This window comes from Vipera berus (genome assembly GCF_964194415.1).
Source record: "Vipera berus genome assembly, chromosome: 7".
Lineage (NCBI taxonomy): Eukaryota > Metazoa > Chordata > Lepidosauria > Squamata > Viperidae > Vipera > Vipera berus.
This window is the reverse complement of record NC_138209.1, coordinates 71,230,441-71,247,842: the sequence shown is the minus strand read 5'-3', so window position 1 is coordinate 71,247,842 and position 17,402 is coordinate 71,230,441. Positions and strand designations below refer to the sequence as shown.

The following is a 17,402-nucleotide window of genomic DNA, read 5'->3' as shown; positions in this document are numbered from 1 at the left end:
TACCTTTGTTGATTTTGAACACTTTCAGGATAAAGCAAAAAATATCTTACTTTCCTTTTGGGGTCTGTAATGCACTGAATCTAAGGTGGTTTGGATGTTTCTGAAGCACTGTGTGACATGAGAAATTAAGTCCCCATGAAACTTTAGGATGAATGGTCATAATTTATGACATAGTGCAGAGATCCCCAACCTTTTGGGCACCAGGGACCAGTTCTGTGGAGAGAGGTTTTTCCACAGACCGGAGAGCGCATGGTTTTGTGTGCTGCCTGCATCCCATGGATTGGGGCTTGATTATTTGTGTAGACCAGTTGCTGGCATGCCGCGGCCCGGTACCACTCCAGGACCGGGGGTTGGGGACCCCTGACATAGTGAATAATTTAGGAACTAACTATCTTAATAATGAACACAGTGAGTGTTTTGCCCCAGAGACTCACCTGAAAATGAAAATCAGTAGTTCAACCTTTCATCACAACTTCATATTTGTTATATGAAGTATGTTTTATTAGACACATTTTGCTATACATTATTTCCCTGGCAGTGCAGCACGTTTTGCATTTGGTAAAACCAAAATAACAATCTGATTAAAAAAAACAACACTCCAGTTTGTAACAAAGTTGGGAGCTTGTTCTGTTTTTGCTAAACACCAAACTGAACGTGCAGCGTACCAGTAAAGGAGTCAACATGGTGTACTTTTAAATAGCCGAGGACATACTAAATCCTCACTTCATACGGAAACCTATGTGCAGCGCATATTTACAATACATAAATGGTATTTAGAATACATTTGTTATGAATGCCGTGTTTCATAAAAGTCCTTCGGGTTTCTAGAAATTGAAAAGTTTTAAAGAGGCTTTAATAATATTACTCTTTGGTGAAGGACGCTATAGCAGATCAAACTGAAAGGGCAATTTGCTTCATTTAACTTAGTAACTGCTTACACAAGTCACAAGTACTGGAAGGTCTTCTGAGATTCTTGCGTCCTTTCTAGCATCTGTTTCGGGCCTGGCAGAGTCTTTGAGCAGCTTCTAATCCAGGAAAGCTGATATTTTGGTACACTACTAATGTTCTTCTATGTCGCTATTTTCCTGACAAGCCACTGAGGTCTTTAGATACAAAGACAAGTTCTGTAGGAGACTCACAGCCTCAATTTTCCACATACCGCCTATCTTATCACCTTTATATTCACCAGCAGCCAAACCAGCGTACACCAACCTCTGTGTTGGCTGGAAAGGGATGTGACCAAACACATCTGGAGGGCTCAACGGTGGGCAAGAGTATACACGATGATCCCTTTAAATATTGTTCTTTCAAGCCAACAGCTGACTTATAAAAGGCTTGTGCTGAATTTGGGTTACGCTGTACAGTGGTTTTTATCCTGCTACAAATGGCCATTTCTCTCTCCCACCCCCCGCCCCCCCGGCTCCGTAAACCACACTGGGGTCCTCTTGATAACAATATTGTTTGAATAGCCAAATGGGCTTTAAATGTGTTGATAAAACTTCTTCCACAGACAAAGGAGCAATGTGCACAATTGCCTTGTCCTTCTAAGCAGCATCCAGGACTGTGTCTCTGGGAAGAAATCCAGCAGCATCTCTAACATGGTATTTCTTTATTGTGAGTTCTTGAGCCTGCCAAGCTTATAGTCAGGAGGAAGAATCTTCAGCTATGCATTCAATCATATGCAGGAGATCCTGAAATGTAGGGCGTCCTTCTGGTTTCTAGAAATGGACAAGTTTTAAAAAGGCTCTAATAATTGATATTTATTTCTCTTTTGTGAATCCATAATATGCAAACAGTCCTCCCTTAGCAATGGTTCAAAGTTACAACCAACCCTTCAAAAGCTACTTACGTACACCTGCCGTCACAATAACTACCTTTGGAGCGCTTAGCAACTGGCTCACCTTTACAGCCTGGTTGCAGTGTTTCAGCCACATTTATAATGTTTTCTTGCTGGCTTCTGGCTTCTTTGGGCTATTTCCAGCAAAAAACACTCCTGGCTGTTTTAATAAGAGCTGTGGTGGCACAGCGGTTAGAATGCAGCATTGCAGGCTAATTCTGCCAACTGCCAGCAGTTCAATTCTCTCTATCACAAGGTTGACTCAACCTTCCATCCTTCTGAGGTCAGTAAAATGAGGACCCAGATTGTACGGGGCAACATGCTGACTCTGTAAATTGCTTAGAGAGGGTTTATTATTATTATTATTATTATTATTATTATTATTATTATTATTATTATTATTATTATTATTATTATTATTATTATTATTATTATTATTATTGATTAGCCCTTGGGCCACATCAAAGTGCAAAGTTCCAGAAACAAATTATTACTAAAATTTGATAAAAGCAGTTTAAAATGCAGTTTTAAAAGCAGTTTAAAATTAGATAAAATAGTGCTGTAAACGCACTGTGAAGCGGTATATAAGTCTAAGTGCTATTGCTATTGTTATAGGAACACACTGATCTACTTAACAATCGCAGCGTTCATTAAAGAGTATGGCATTCACTTAACAACTGTGCATTAACTTAACCAACCGTCATTAAAAAGTTGTAAAATTGGGTCTGGTCATGTGAGTGTCTCAACTTACGACCGTCATTATTTATGACGAAAATTCTGGGCTCCCTTACAGTTGTAAATTGAGGACTAACTAGTAAATCAAACTGAAAGTGTATTTTTCTTCATTCACTTACCTGACTGCTTAAGCAAATCACAAATACTGGAAGAAGCCATTTAACACAAAATGCTGATAATTATAAATAGTTAACATATTACTGCATATGTTTTGCGAGGGGTGTGTGATATGATCCGTGAAATGGACAGTCCTCCACATTTTACCCAGTTATAAATTTGTTAGCCTTTAAGGGGCCATGGGTTCCTTGCTGGGTTTTTTTTCTGCAACTGTCATATTTTGGAAACACATGTTCATAAAACGCTCTGGTGACAAAGAGGTTTGAAGAACTAAGCACGATCACTGGTGGGGTTCAAATATGTGAACAACCGGTTCTCTGCATGGATGCCATTTCCTGAAGTCCATTCTGGGCCTGAGCAACAAAAAATTAGCTACAAAGTGGTGCAAACCAGCTGAATCCCGCCACTGAGAAAGATCAATCCTTTTTTATTCAGCGTTGTTTGAACCAAATCCATTGGAATATAGAAGTTATGACATTTTTACTAAGAGTGAGACAAGATTTTGTTTATTAGTATTTCATTTCTGCACTTAGCTCTACCTAACACCTTTCTTGTAGATAGAACTAACATATTAAGATCACCTCTTGGCACTGTAAGACACCACTGTCAGTTGCTAATGTTTTTTCTGACTTGTGAAATTGCTAATTGTTAGATTTTTTTTTTAAAAAAGTCTAATTTCCACTCTTACGTCTACAGTTGGTCCACAATTTATGACCAGAATTGGCAAGTGGAAATGCCTGATTTTTATGACCTTTTCTGCCATGGCTGTTAGCGAGTCACTGCAGCTGTTAAGTGGATCGCATTTAACATCACGTAAATCTGGCTTCCCCCATTAAACATTTGGAAGTCAGATGGGAAGGTCGCAAATGGGTTTCACGTGATCCCTGGATGCTGCAACTGTCATAAATACAGGCTAGTGCACAGGTCTGCAACCCGCGGCTCCGGAGCCACATGCGGCTCCCAGTCCTCTGCCGTGTGCAGTCCAAAAAAAAAAAGTGGGACTAAAAAAGTTCAACCAATCAATTCAAATATGCAGGGTAGGTGCGTATCTCACCTTGGCTCCACTCTTCAGTCAAACCCTGTTCTGCACATGCGCGCATGTACGCGCATGCACACACATTTTTTGCGGCTCCCAGTTTTTCCTTTTGTGAGGGAACCGGTTCCGAGTGGCTCTTTCACTGTTTCAGGGCTAAGCCCCAAATTTTGATCATAGGATTATGAAGATACTGCAGTGATCACTAAGTGTCTCTTTTCAGTGTCACTTAATTTTGAATGGTTGCTAAGAGAAAGGCTGTAAGTCACAGGTGTCAAACTTGCCGCGTCACGTGACATGTCGCGACGTATAGCGACTTTTTTTGCACTGCCGGAGCTAGGGTGGGCGTGCCCTCCGTATGATACAACCGGCCTGCAGGCCAGCAGTTTGACACCCCTGGTGCAAGTTGTACTTGATTTCTCTTTTCAGACTGTCTTCTATTCACTTAGCCCTGAATGGCATATCCAGGGCTTTTTTTCTCATAGAACGCTCAGAATGGAGTTCCGGCACCTTTTTTGGATAGAACCTTGTAGGGTAGGCAAGGCGGGTTGTATGACATGTGTGAGTTCCGGCACCTTTTTCTTTTACAAAAAAAGCACTGGGCATATCTGTGCTAAAGGCACAAGGTAGAAATACTGTTTGTGGAGGAGCAGACAGCACTATTGTATTGACTTATGGTCTGGCAAGTTTCACTTCACTGACTGGCAGGATGCAGAGTGTGGTTGCTCCAGAAGACAGGCTTAAGATACAGACAGATCTTGACAGACCTGAACATTGGGCGCTATCTAACAAAATGAAATTCAGTGGTGAAAAAAGGAAGGTTCTACATTTAGGCAAGAAAAGCCAGATGTACAGGTATAGTATGGTGCTTCGCTCTATAGTAGCAACTGTGAGAGGGATCTCAGAGTCCTAGTGGACAATCACTTCAATATAAGCCAGCTGGGTGCTGAAGCTGCCAGAAAAGCCAACACAGTGCTAGGCTGCATTAACGGAGGGATAGAATCAAGATCACGTAAAGTGTTAATACCACTTTATAATGCCTTGGTAAGGCCACACTTGGAACACTGCATCCAGTTTTGGTCACCACGATGTAAAAAAGATGTTTAGAAAGAGTGCAGAGAAGAGCAACAAAGATTTTCAGGGGACTAGAGGCTAAAACATATAAAGAAGGGTTGGTAGAATTGGGTATGTCTAGGCTAATGAAGAGAAGGACAAGGGGTAATATGATAGCAGTGTTCTAATCTCTCAGGGGCTGCCACAAAGAAGAGGGAGTCAAGCTATTCTCCAAAGCACCTGAAGGCAGGACAAGAAGCAATGGAGGGAAACTAATCAAGGAGAGAAGCAACCTAGAACTAAGGAGACATTTCCTGAGAGTTAGAACAATGAATCAGTGGAACAACCTGCCTCCAGAAGCAGTGAATTCTCCAACACTGGAGGTTTTTAAGAAGAGACTGGACAGCCATTTGCCTGAAATGGTATAAGGTTTCCTGCCTGAGCAGGGGGTTGGACTAGAAGACCTCCAAGGTCCCTTCCAACTCTTTTATTCTATTCTTCTTTACTTTGGCTCACTCTTTATACCAAAATACAGTAATAGGACTAATGCAAGTGAACTGCAAGATAGCATACCTCATGCCAGCACATTACCATCAAGTCATAAATATTCTTAGAAGCTAACTTGGGTCGAAATAGTCGGTGTCCTTGGGTAATCATAGTCACCACTTCATAGTTTGTGTTCGTCTCAAAGGGCATTTTCCCTTCTGTGAACACTTCCCACATGAGAACTCCTGCAAAATCAGAGAAGAGATTAGTCAACGTTCACAGAAATAACTGAAGTGAATTTCAATTCAAACATTCTGGGTTCTTCTCCAGGATGGCAAATGCAAACATGTGAATAGAAATATCAATCCTAATGAACTAATCACCTTGCCCAGGGGTAGGCAACCTTGGCTCTTTTATGACTCGTGGACTTCAACTCCCAGAATTCCTCAGCCAGCATGGCTCAGCTTGGAAACCCCTCCCTTTCCCCTCAGTATGGCTGGCTCAGGAATTCTGGGAGTTGAAGTCCACGAGTCATAGAGCGGCCTAGGCCTAGGCCAGGGGTAGGCAACCTTGGCTCTTTTATGACTCGTGGACTTCCAGAATTCCTGAGCCAGCCTGGCTCAGCTTGGAAACCTCTCCCTTTCCCCTCAGCATGGCTGGCTCAGGAATTCTGGGAGTTAAAGTCGAGTCATAAAAGAGCCAAGGTTGCCTACCCCTGACCTTGCCTAAATCTTCTAAGATTACTTAGTTTATCAGCCATAGAATGATTAGACTGATGCCTATGAAATGAGTCCGAAAAATACAACTCCACATTCACCAAGAACTACACAGGAACGAAGAATGGTTCAGAAGAGCTGCTTCATACTCATGCCTCAGCTATTCATTAAAGCAGCGACATCTTTTTTCACCCTACTGAGGCCTAAAACAAAAGTTGCTGCTCTTTTAACCAATTGATTGAATGAGCTGACTTCTCCAAGGAGTTCTGTTCAGCTGTGATGAAATAGCTGCTTGCTTTAAGAAGTCATCTCATTAAAGCGATTGTTCAGAGGCAGCACATTTTTCAAATGTAGCTGCTTTAATAGATAGCAAAGAAATGTGTTCACGGAAACATGAAGCTCTTCTTCTGAATTATCTTAAAGCATAGACAGCTTTTCTAGGCACAGCACACTAAATAATGCTACAGGGAGTCCTCGACTTAACAACGGTTCAGTGAACGACCATTCAAAGTTACGACGGCAATGAAAAAAGTGACTTAAGACCATTTTTCACACTTACGAGCGTTGTGCCATCCCCATGGTCACGTGATCAAAATTCAGAGGCTTGGCAACTGACTCACATTTATGACGGCTGCAGTGTCCCGGGTTCATGTGATCCCCTTTTATGTCCTTCTGATAAGCAAAGTCAATGGGGAAGCCAGATTCACTTAACAGCCGTGTCACTAACTTAACAACGGTGGCAAGAAAGGTTGTAAAATGGGGCAAAATTCACTCAACAAATGTCTCACTTAGCAACGAAAATTTTGGGCGCAATAGTAGTTGTAAGTGGAGGACTATCTGTACAGTTAAATTTGAGAACCTATCATAGAAACATCTTTAACACAAGATCTTTGTGTGTGTGTGTGTGTGTGTATGTGTGTGTGTGTGTGTGTAAAGCCAGCATTTCAAAATTAATAAACCTTTATAGCACAAGGTTATATAGTAATAGATCTATATATAGTATAGTAATAGTATAGATGTATAGTAAAAGATCTCCATAAAAACAAGTGAGGTCAATATATAAAATTTATTTACTTATCTATTTATGTAAGTTTGTATGCTGCTCATCTTGCTATGGAGAACAAACATTGCCACCCAAAGTCACTTAGGACAGATGGGTGATGTAGAAATTTGATAAATAAAACAAATAAAACAATCAGAACAGTTAAGCAGAAACACGTGTTCTGCAATATATTTGGAAACTACTAGAAGGAAATAAAGCAAAAGTTAAAAACACATTACAGCATTTGAAACTTCTAAATGTTAAATTTTAAATTCTAATTTTCACTTTAAGAAATAATGTATGGAAACCTTGAGAGCTAGATTTTATCCAAGATTCCCTGTAAGTATTTTACCTAGAACTCTTTATTATGTATCATTAACATGAAGCATTTTTTCAGTCTATCTTAAATTATAATTACTGCTTTGGCAGATTGTTTGTAGAGGCTAATGGAAGGTTTGAAAAAGTAATCCTAAATCTATTAAAAATAAAAAATAAGTTAAACAATCTTACCAAAAGACCAGACGTCAGACTTGCTGCTGAATCGGCTGTAATTGAAAACTTCTGGGGGACACCACTTCACAGGAAATTTAGCACCTGAAGAGCTGGTGTACTGATCATCAAGAACATATCTAAAAGGAGAGGAAAAAAATCCTTCCACTTAAATGAGTTGCAGCAGAACCTCAGTACTCGATTGCTTCAAAACTCATCAAATTTGGTACTCGACACGTTTTGAAGTGAAAATGTTGTCCCAGTACTTGGCATTTGTTTAATACTAGACGTGCTGCGATAGGAAAAGGGGGACAGCTGTGGAGAACAGCCAGGAAGCCGGCCATGCTGGGATGGTCAGTGCAAAAGGAGGGGATGGCCACAGAGGGCAGACAAAAAGTCAGCCATGCTGGGAAGGTCACTGCAAGAGGAGGGGACAGCCATAGAGGGCAGACAGAAAGTCAGCCATACTGGGAAGGTCACTGCAAAAGGAGGGGACGGCCACAGAGGGCAGACAGAAAGTCAGCCATGCGGGGAAGGTCACTGCAAGAGAAGGGGACGGCCATAGAGGACAGATAGAAAGTCAGCCATACTGGGAAGGTCACTGCAAAAGGAGGGGATGGCCACAGAGGGCAGACACAAAGTCAGCCATGCTGGGAAGGTCACTGCAAAAGGAGAGGACGGCCACAGAGGGCAGACAGAAAGTCAGCCATACTAGGAAGGTCACTGCAAAAGGAGGGGATGGCCACAGAGGGCAGACAGAAAGTCAGCCATACTAGGAAGGTCAGTGCAAAAGGAGGGGATGGCCACAGAGGGCAGACAAAAAGTCAGCCATACTAAGAAGGTCACTGCAAAAGGAGGGGATGGCCACAGAGGGCAGACACAAAGTCAGCCATGCTGGGAAGGTCACTGCAAGAGGAGGGGACAGCCATAGAGGGCAGACAGAAAGTCAGCCATACTGGGAAGGTCACTGCAAAAGGAGGGGACGGCCACAGAGGGCAGACAGAAAGTCAGCCATGCGGGGAAGGTCACTGCAAGAGGAGGGGACGGCCATAGAGGGCAGATAGAAAGTCAGCCATACTAGGAAGGTCACTGCAAAAGGAGGGGATGGACACAGAGGGCAGACAGAAAGTCAGCCATACTAGGAAGGTCACTGCAAAAGGAGGGGATGGCCACAGAGGGCAGACAAAAAGTCAGCCATGCTGGGAAGGTCACTGCAAGAGGAGGGGACGGCCATAGAGGGCAGATAGAAAGTCAGCCATACTAGGAAGGTCACTGCAAAAGGAGGGGATGGACACAGAGGGCAGACAGAAAGTCAGCCATACTAGGAAGGTCACTGCAAAAGGAGGGGACGGCCACAGAGGGCAGATAGAAAGTCAGCCATGCTGGGAAGGTCACTGCAAGAGGAGGGGATGGCCACAGAGGGTAGACAGAAAGTCAGCACCTCCTGGAACCAATTAGTGCCAAGTACCGTGGTACCACCGTACAAGAAACTGACACAGGTAGTCCTTGAATTAGGACCATTTGTTTAGCAATGGTTCAAAATTACGATGCCACTGAAGAAAGTGACATTGACCCATCCTCAAACTTGTGCACAATCCTTGCAGTCACATGATCTCAACTTGCAGCCTTCCCAGATGCCTTCGGGTGAGCAAAGCCAATGGGGGAAGCCAGATTTGCTTAATAGTAGCATGGTTCACTTTCATTACTGCATGATTTGTTTAATGACCATGGTAAACAGGGTTGTAAGATAGGATCTGGTCATATGCTGCATTGCTTATCAGCTGAAATATTAGTCCCAACTGTGATCATAAGTTGAGGACCACCTGTAATTAATATTCATGTCACTGCCTAATGGTAATGGATAAATTTCACAAATTTTATTTAAAAGGACTAAGGACAGACCTAACACAGAGGCCGACTCTGAACAACTCTAGACAACAGTTGGCAGCTATAATATTTTTCAGCCCTTTGCATGTGAGATGAGTTAAATTTGGTTATGCAAGCTACATATTGCTGGGGTTGTTTTAAGTTAAAAACATGGCCACCACTCTACTGCTTTGGAAGGTACAAATGTAAATTTAAAATATGCCTACTTAAAAGGTACAGAGATGACTAATACCTTGTCATTCCAAAATCAGACACTTTCACCACTCCTGACTCATTCACTAAGCAGTTTCTAGCAGCCTAGAAAAAGTAAAAAAAAAAGTAAAACAGTAGTTGAATACTGATTGCATACATTGGATGTAATTTGCTTTCTGCTTAACTAACAGTTCCACAATGTAGAAGTATCAGGCTCAATAAACCAAGAAAGATATGTTGCAAGCCTTCAAAGCAGATTTATTATTTCTCACTATCAACAGAATCATGCTAAACTAAAGCATGCTTGTTGCTGTTAGCTGCGAAGTCGTGTCCAACCCATCACAACCCCATGGACAACGTTCCTCCAGGCCTTCCTGTCCTCTACCATCTTCTGGAATCCATTTAGGCTCACGCCTCCTGCTTCAGTGACTCCATCCAGCCACCTCATTCTCTGTCGTCCCCTTTTTCTATTGCCCTCAATCTTTCCCAACATTAGGCTCTTCTCCAGTGAGTCCTTCCTTCTCATTAGGTGGCCAAAGGGTTTGAGTTTTGACTTCAGGATCTGGCCTTCTAAAGAGCAGTCAGAGTTGATCTCCTCTAGGACTGACCGGTTTGATCGCCTTGCAGTCCAAGGGACTCGCAGGAGTCTTCTCCAGCACCACAGTTCAAAGGCCTCAATTCTTTGGCGCTCAGCCTTTTTTATGGTCCAACTTTCACTGCCATACATTGCAACTGGGAAGACCATAGCCTTGGCTATACACACTTTTGTTGGCAGGGTGATGTCTCTGCTTTTTAGCGTGCTGTCTAGATTTGCCATGGCTTTCCTCCCCAGGACCAAGCGTCTTTTAATTTCTTGGCTGCAGTCCCTGTCTGCAGTGATCTTGGAGCCCAGGAAAATAAAACCTGTCACTACCTCCATTTCTTCCCCATCTATTTGCCAGGAATTGAGAGGGCCGGATACCATGATTTTGGTTTTCTTAAAGTTCAGTTTCAATAAAGCATGCTACCACCCTCATAAAGCATGGCTGGCTAGGGAATTCTGGGTATTGAAGTCCACACGTCTTCAAGCTGCTAAGGTTGAGAAATACCAATTGAGTGTCATGCAAATGAAGGGTCTCTGGCATCATGTGAATTATGGGTTCTTTTAGGATCTGTGGTTCTCCTCAGACAAGTTGGTCCCCAAGAAAAAAAGTAAAAGCAATAACTAAGTTGACTGGAGAACATCCTGAAGATCCTTCTGGATACGTTAGTGTACCCCCTTCCAGAATGGATCATGTGGTCCGTTTATGTAGCATAAAGTCTATTTATGGAAATCCTCTCTGCCCTTCTCAAACGTTCGAAGGCAAGACTGGGTTTTTTTTAATCAAAGGTTTGAGGTTTATCTGCCTCACTGTCACTTTCCAGCGATAGCTTCCAGATGGCCGTCAAGGGCTGGCTGCCTCATGTAGAACATGTTAAGTAATTAATTAATTAATTAACCTTTATTGTCAAAGTACAACCATGTATACATTGAGATTAGCTGAGCCTCCCTTCGTGCTCCCACCCCCCAACTCACAGTGACAACAAACCCTCCATCTTATTACACCATGTGAACTGATTGCACCACACACTGGCCTCGCAAGTCAATTCTGCATAAAGTTTATAAAAATTATTTCCCGTTCAAAAGCCTAACAGCCCACGGATAAAAGCTGTTTTTCAGCCTGTTGGTGCGGCTGGCTATACTCCTGTATCTCCTACCTGATGGTAGGAGAGTAAAGAGATACCGACCATGGTGTGAGTCATCCCTGAGAATTTTTCTCACTCTCCCAAGGCAGCGGGCCCTGGTGATGTCATTCAGTGGTGTCAGGGGACGGCCCACAATGTCTTGTGCTGTGCTCACCACCATCTGTAATACTTTCCTATCCGCGGCTGTCAGACCAGCATACCAAACCACAATACAGCGCGAGAGGACGCTCTCCATAGTAGACCAGTAAAAGAGGGTCATTAGCCGTTGTTCCACCCTGTTCTTCTGCAAGACCCTGAGAAAGTGAATCCTCTGTTGGGCCTTTCTAGCCACCTGGGTTGTATTAACTTTCCAGGTCAGATCTTGTAAGAAGATTAAGACACGAGTGGCTGTTAACAGGTGTGGAAAAGTGACCTTTTTTTTTTTGATAAGCACACTTTGTCATTCATGGTGGAGAAAAGACCAGCTTTAATTTCTCCTTTTTTAAGTCTGAAAGGGACATGGTTCTGCTACTTTGCATTGCTTTTGGTCAAAACATTTCAGAACCATTGCAAAAATTCAGAAACGAAGCACTTCCCGTGCTTTCAGAATGCAACAAATTTACACACGCAACCAATTTGCACCTGACTTACCAAATCTCTGTGTATAAAGCTATTTCTCTCCAGATATTCCATCCCTTCAGAGACATCCTGACACATAGTCATCAGGTTATCTTTAGTGAAGTGTCCACGTCTCTGACGAAGATAATTCAGAAGGCAGCCATGCTCCATGAATTCTGTCACTATGTAGATAGGTCTCTGCTGTGTACAAACGCCATACAGCTGGACTAATTTGGGATGGGTCATCTTCCTGAAAGTAGTTTAAAGAAAGAAAGGGTAAAACAGGAAACAAAAATGGAAATATAGGCATAATTTTCTTCATGAGGTTAACTTTACCTAGAAAACACACACATTTGGAAAGAAGTCAGTGAGAAATAGCTTAATGCAGTCCTTATGCTAAAAATGTAATAAATTCAGAAGAAGATAAAGTTCTGGAACCAAAGTAAAATAACAAGTCCTAGTCACATAATGCCTTAGAACTGCAGGTCTGTAGAGCAGAGCAATAGCATTCAGTATTAGGGCAGATGGAATTAACCAACCAAGATTTAGGATTTGAAACCAATTTGAAATGCAGGCTCAGACTCTGGCATAGAGAAATGTGGCTGGAATACACCACCACTGATGTCATATTCCAAAATGCATGTTTTGCAAGGTTACACGTTTAAAATTAGTACAATAGGCAGTTGGGGTTCTATCTGTCTATTCTAATAAGAAATTATTTTTCTTTCTTCCATACAATAGAATTGTTTACAGCAGACATGTCAAACACAAGGCCCGGGGGCCGGATCCGGCCCGCGAAGTGGTTTCATGGGGCCCGCGAAGCCATCCTGGAAACAGTGAGGGAACGGCCCCCACTGCCTTGGCCCTGGCCCAGAGACCCTCCTTCTGCCAGAGACCCTCAGATCTGTCCCACTCCTGCCCAGGCCCCCATAGGCACCCTTGATGCCAATGATGTAGAGCTGGCCATGCCCACCCAGTAGGCCATACACACTCTGGCCACGCCCACCCAGTAGGCCACGCCCACCCTGGCCATACCCACCCGGCCCCTTGAGGGCAACCACAATGCTGATGCAGCCCTCAATGAAATTGAGTTTGGCACCCCTGGTTTACAGCTAGAGCAGGGATAGGCAGCCTTGGCTCTTTTATGACTCGTGGACTTCAACTCCCAGAATTGCTGAGCCAGCGCTGGCTCAGGAATTCTGGGAGTTGAAGTCCACGAGTCATAAAAGAGCCAAGGTTGCCTACCCCTGAGCTACACAGTCCTAGTTTCTGAATCTCTAATGTTAAAGGTGAAAACACACACCACAAATCCCATTACAGGGTTTTGGCTTTGTTTTGTTTTTGTATTAGGGATTTTGATTATACCACTGTCTTTAGTAGGAGATACTACAGTAGGGATGCGGTGGCTCAGTGGGTTAGGACGCTGAGCTTGTCGATCAGAAGGTCGGCAGTTTGGCGGGTCGAATCCCGAGTGCCACGTAACAGAGTGAGCGCCTGTTACTCGTCCCAGCTTCTGCCAACCTAGCAGTTCGAAAGCATATAAAAATGCAAGTAGAAAAATAGGGACCACTACAGTGGGAAGGTAACAGCATTCCGTGCACCTTTGGCGTCTAGTCATGCCGGCCACATGACCACGGAGACGTCTTCGGACAAGCTTTGAAACGGAGATGAGCACCGGCTCCTAGAGTCGGAAACAAGTAGCACGCATGTGCGGGGGAACCTTTACTTTTACCTTACTACAGTACAACTATTTCGCTAGCAATATATTGCTAATAATATTAGTATCGTCAATTGCTTAAACGGCCCATTCTTCTCCTGATCAAAATACAGATTTGGTCCCTGCTAAATTTGCGTTTAGCAAGTTGGAAACTTCCAAACCAGATTTTTATCTACAGTGCATCAGTCAACAAAGTAAGGAGAAAAGTATAATAGGCTCTTGATGTTCTGACTTAAGACAGTAGATGTAACTCTTTAAAACAAAGGGAAACAGAGCAGAGCATCTCGAGATTTCGGAGAAGGGTGGGATATAAATGGGATTAAAATAAATAAATAAAATAAAGACGTTTGCAGCCAGATTCTTTAATGGTTTCTTAAAATAACCACCAGCACCTTTCCCAGTTACTTACATCATCACTTTGGCTTCTTCTATAAAGTCCTCTTCATACATGGCACCTTCTCGGATAGCCTTGATAGCTACTTTGTACTGGGCTCTCCATTTGCCCAGCCGTACTACCCCAAAGAGACCACTCCCCAGTTCTCGCATAAAGGTGAGTTCTGCAGGGTTGATTTCCCATTTCTCTATAAAAACAAGAACAGATGACATGAGGATGAACCTCCAAGGCAAACGGGGAGGCAATTGTTATTGTCAGTATTCTTTGCCATAAGGCTCTTTTTCTTAGTTCATCTTTCTTTCTTTCAAACTCCAAAAGCCTCTGAAGATTCAAACCAGAGAACTCCTGAAGATTCTCACGGCTTTTTCTCAAAAGTTGCCATTCCTTCCCAGAAATAATATTTTGTCAAGTCGGCAGGAATGCATACTGTGGGGAGGGACTTTCATCTTGCATGGCTAGTATTCCCAGAATAAGAACCAGAAACAGTGGCTGTAAAAACAAAGATCTCCCTCAAATGTTCTCAAGACTTGGCAGCAACTCAAAGATACTTCTCAAAAACTTATTTTGTTTGCAGGAATCAAAGCACGCTGACTGCTGACCTCCCGACTCTGGGGCCTAATAATATTATGAAAATCTGCCAATCTTTACGTAAAGACTTGAGATACTACATACCTTCTTGGCAAAACTGGATGAGGATAATGGATTTTGACCCAGCTAGCATGATTGTGTATAAACAGAACAATTATTAAGGTGGTTAATGGATGACTGGATAGAGCTTTTTATACAACTGGCCAGGAGCAATAGAATAGAATAGAATAGAATAGAATAGAATAAAATAGAATAGAATAGAATAGAATAGAATAGAATAGAATAGAATAGAATAGAGTAGAGTAGAGTAGAGTAGAGTAGAGTAGAGTAGAGTAGAGTAGAGTAGAGTAGAGTAGAGTAGGGTAGGGTAGGGTAGGGTAGGGTAGGGTAGGGTAGGGTAGGGTAGGGTAATAGAATAAAGTACAGTAGAGTAGGGTAGGGTAGAGTAGAGTAGACTAGAGTAGACTAGAGTAGGAAGGGACCTTGGAGGTCTTCTAGTCCAGCCCCCCGCTCAAGCAGGAGGACCTATACCAGGGGTAGGCAACCTTGGCTCTTTTATGACTCGTGGACTTCAACTCCCAGAATTTTTGAGCCAGCATGGCTCAGCTTGGAAACTTCTCCCTTTCCCCTCAACATGACTGGCTCAGGAATTCTGGGAGTTGAAGTCCACGAGTCATAAAAGAGCCAAGGTTGCGTACCCCTGACCTATACCATCTCAGACAGGTGATTGTCCAGTCTCTTTTAAAATACCTCCAGTGATGGAGCGCCCATGATTTCTGAAGGCAAGCTGTTCCACTGCTTGATTGTCCTCACTGTCAGGCAATTTTGTCCTTAATTCCAGGTTGCTTCTCTCTTTGATCAGCTTCCAACCATTGTTTCCCATCCTGCCCTCTGGTGCTTTGAAGAATAATGCGACCCCCCTCTGCCTTGTGGCAGCCCCTCAGATACTGGAATACTGCTATCGTGTCTCCCCTATTTCTTCTTTTCTTTAGACTGGCCAAACCCAGTACAATCCCAGGCATCTGTTACTTTTTATTTTTGAAAAATGCAGGCAAATCCCAAGCAATCTTAGAATTGTAAGTTTGTAATCCAATTTGCCACCCTAAAGGACCAGTCTCGTTCTTCCCACCCAAAATAGACACGAATCCTTATTGTGCCTAGTGTATTTTGGTAACGCTGTTGTGCGTTTTCTTTCGCACTTGGAAGCTTTGTCTCAGAAACCCCACGCTTTATCATTCAAACACCCTTTGTCATTTAAACACAGCTGCTGTGGTTATGCTGAATGTTGCTTGTCCTTCTATTCAGTTTTATTTTAGAGGGCAAATTAAAAAAAAATAACCAAAGGCCAGTTTGGTATATAATTCAGGCATCAGTCTACAAACCGGGAGACAATGAATTCTAGTCCCGCCTTAGGTACAAAGCCATCTTGGTAAGCTTGGGCCAATGGTGGGATTCAACCAGTTCTCACCGGTTCAGTAGAACCAATAGCTAATTTTTTGTTGACTTCGGCGAACTGGCTGAAGTCCTAACCCTTTTTTTTTTGCAAGGCCCAGAACAGCCCACCGGAAGTGCATGGATTCCACTTCTGGAAGTCCGAGGCTCAGCACGGACTTCCAGAAGTAGCGTCCATGCAGAGAATTGATTGTTCAGGTATTTGTGTTATGTATTAAGCTTTATTGGAACACCTAAAGCTGTGTATAAGAGTCACCACCAGGAGGCGTTGAACTGTAACTGTTTCGGCGGGAAGCATTTTGGCAGGAAACAGAGGTTCAAACCGATTGGTTGGTTGAGTACCTGGCCAGGTACTGGCCAGGTATATAAAGAGTGCAGGTAGCCCCTATTCCCGAGTACAGTCCCTTACACCTAATAAAGAGCTGCTATGCTGTACTCATCGTCTCGGCGTCCTTCCTGCTCTCCAGAACCCACTATACAACAATTTGAATTCCACCATTGGCTTGGGCCAGTCACTTTCTCTAAGCCCTAGGAAGGAAGCAATGGCAAATCACTTGAGAAAAACCTTGCCGAGAAAACTGCAAGGACTTGTTCAGGATGTCTCTGAAAAAATCAAACACAAGTGAAAGGGAATACAAACCCTCACAAACACACACACACACACACACACACACACACAAATCCCAAGATGAACACTGCTTTATTAGACCAGGAAAAAGTTTACAAGATCTTCGGGGCTCTCCACCTTTGTCATTGCTTTAAATGACGGCCTCGTCTCAGGAATAGCTGCCTCTCCTTTCATAAAGGGCAACTGTACAAATATGCAATATGGATCATGGAGATATGAAAGGGTAGAAAAGAATGTACTCACTGGCTACCTCTGGAGCTATTCACTCCAGAAGAGAAATGATCATTAATGCTACTTTCCCCCCCAGGAAAATAGCAACCATGGGCTAGGGACATGTATTAAGGATGACGTTACTTAATTTATTGGCCTCCAAGCATGTTTGGATTCCAAAAGGAAGGATTTTGGAAGCCGTGGTGGCACGGGGTCTAGAATGGAGTACTGCAGGCTATTCTGCTGGCTGCCTGCAGTTCGGCAATTCGATTCTGACTGGCTCAAAGTTGACTCAGCCTTCCATCCTTCCGAGGTCGGTAAAATGAGGACCCAAATTGTTGGGGGGCAATTATGCTGACTCTCTAAACCACTTAGAGAGGGCTGTAAAGCACTGTGAAGCGGTATATAAGTCTAAGGGCTATTGCTGAGGGCTATTCCCAGCCATCAGGGCGTTCAGGAATTTATGCCCCATAGGTATCTAGAGGAGGTTTTCATCAGAATGAT

At 43.1% G+C, this 17,402-nt stretch overlaps 1 protein-coding gene across 1 annotated transcript in view; it reads right to left on the bottom strand.

Annotated features, from left to right (window-relative positions):
* Positions 1 to 467: 467 nt before the first annotated feature.
* The window catches only part of TEC (tec protein tyrosine kinase), a gene marked incomplete at its 5' end in the record, with an annotated part of 50,882 nt that continues 33,947 nt past the window's right edge, over positions 468 to 17,402 (bottom strand). Inside the window, 6 exons of the mRNA XM_081332548.1 lie at positions 468 to 1,718; positions 5,349 to 5,506; positions 7,530 to 7,648; positions 9,628 to 9,692; positions 11,943 to 12,159; positions 14,036 to 14,207. Of these exons, the coding sequence (XP_081188674.1) occupies positions 1,644 to 1,718; positions 5,349 to 5,506; positions 7,530 to 7,648; positions 9,628 to 9,692; positions 11,943 to 12,159; positions 14,036 to 14,207 (806 nt within the window). The 3' untranslated portion in view covers positions 468 to 1,643. The remainder of the gene's footprint in view (positions 1,719 to 5,348; positions 5,507 to 7,529; positions 7,649 to 9,627; positions 9,693 to 11,942; positions 12,160 to 14,035; positions 14,208 to 17,402) is intronic.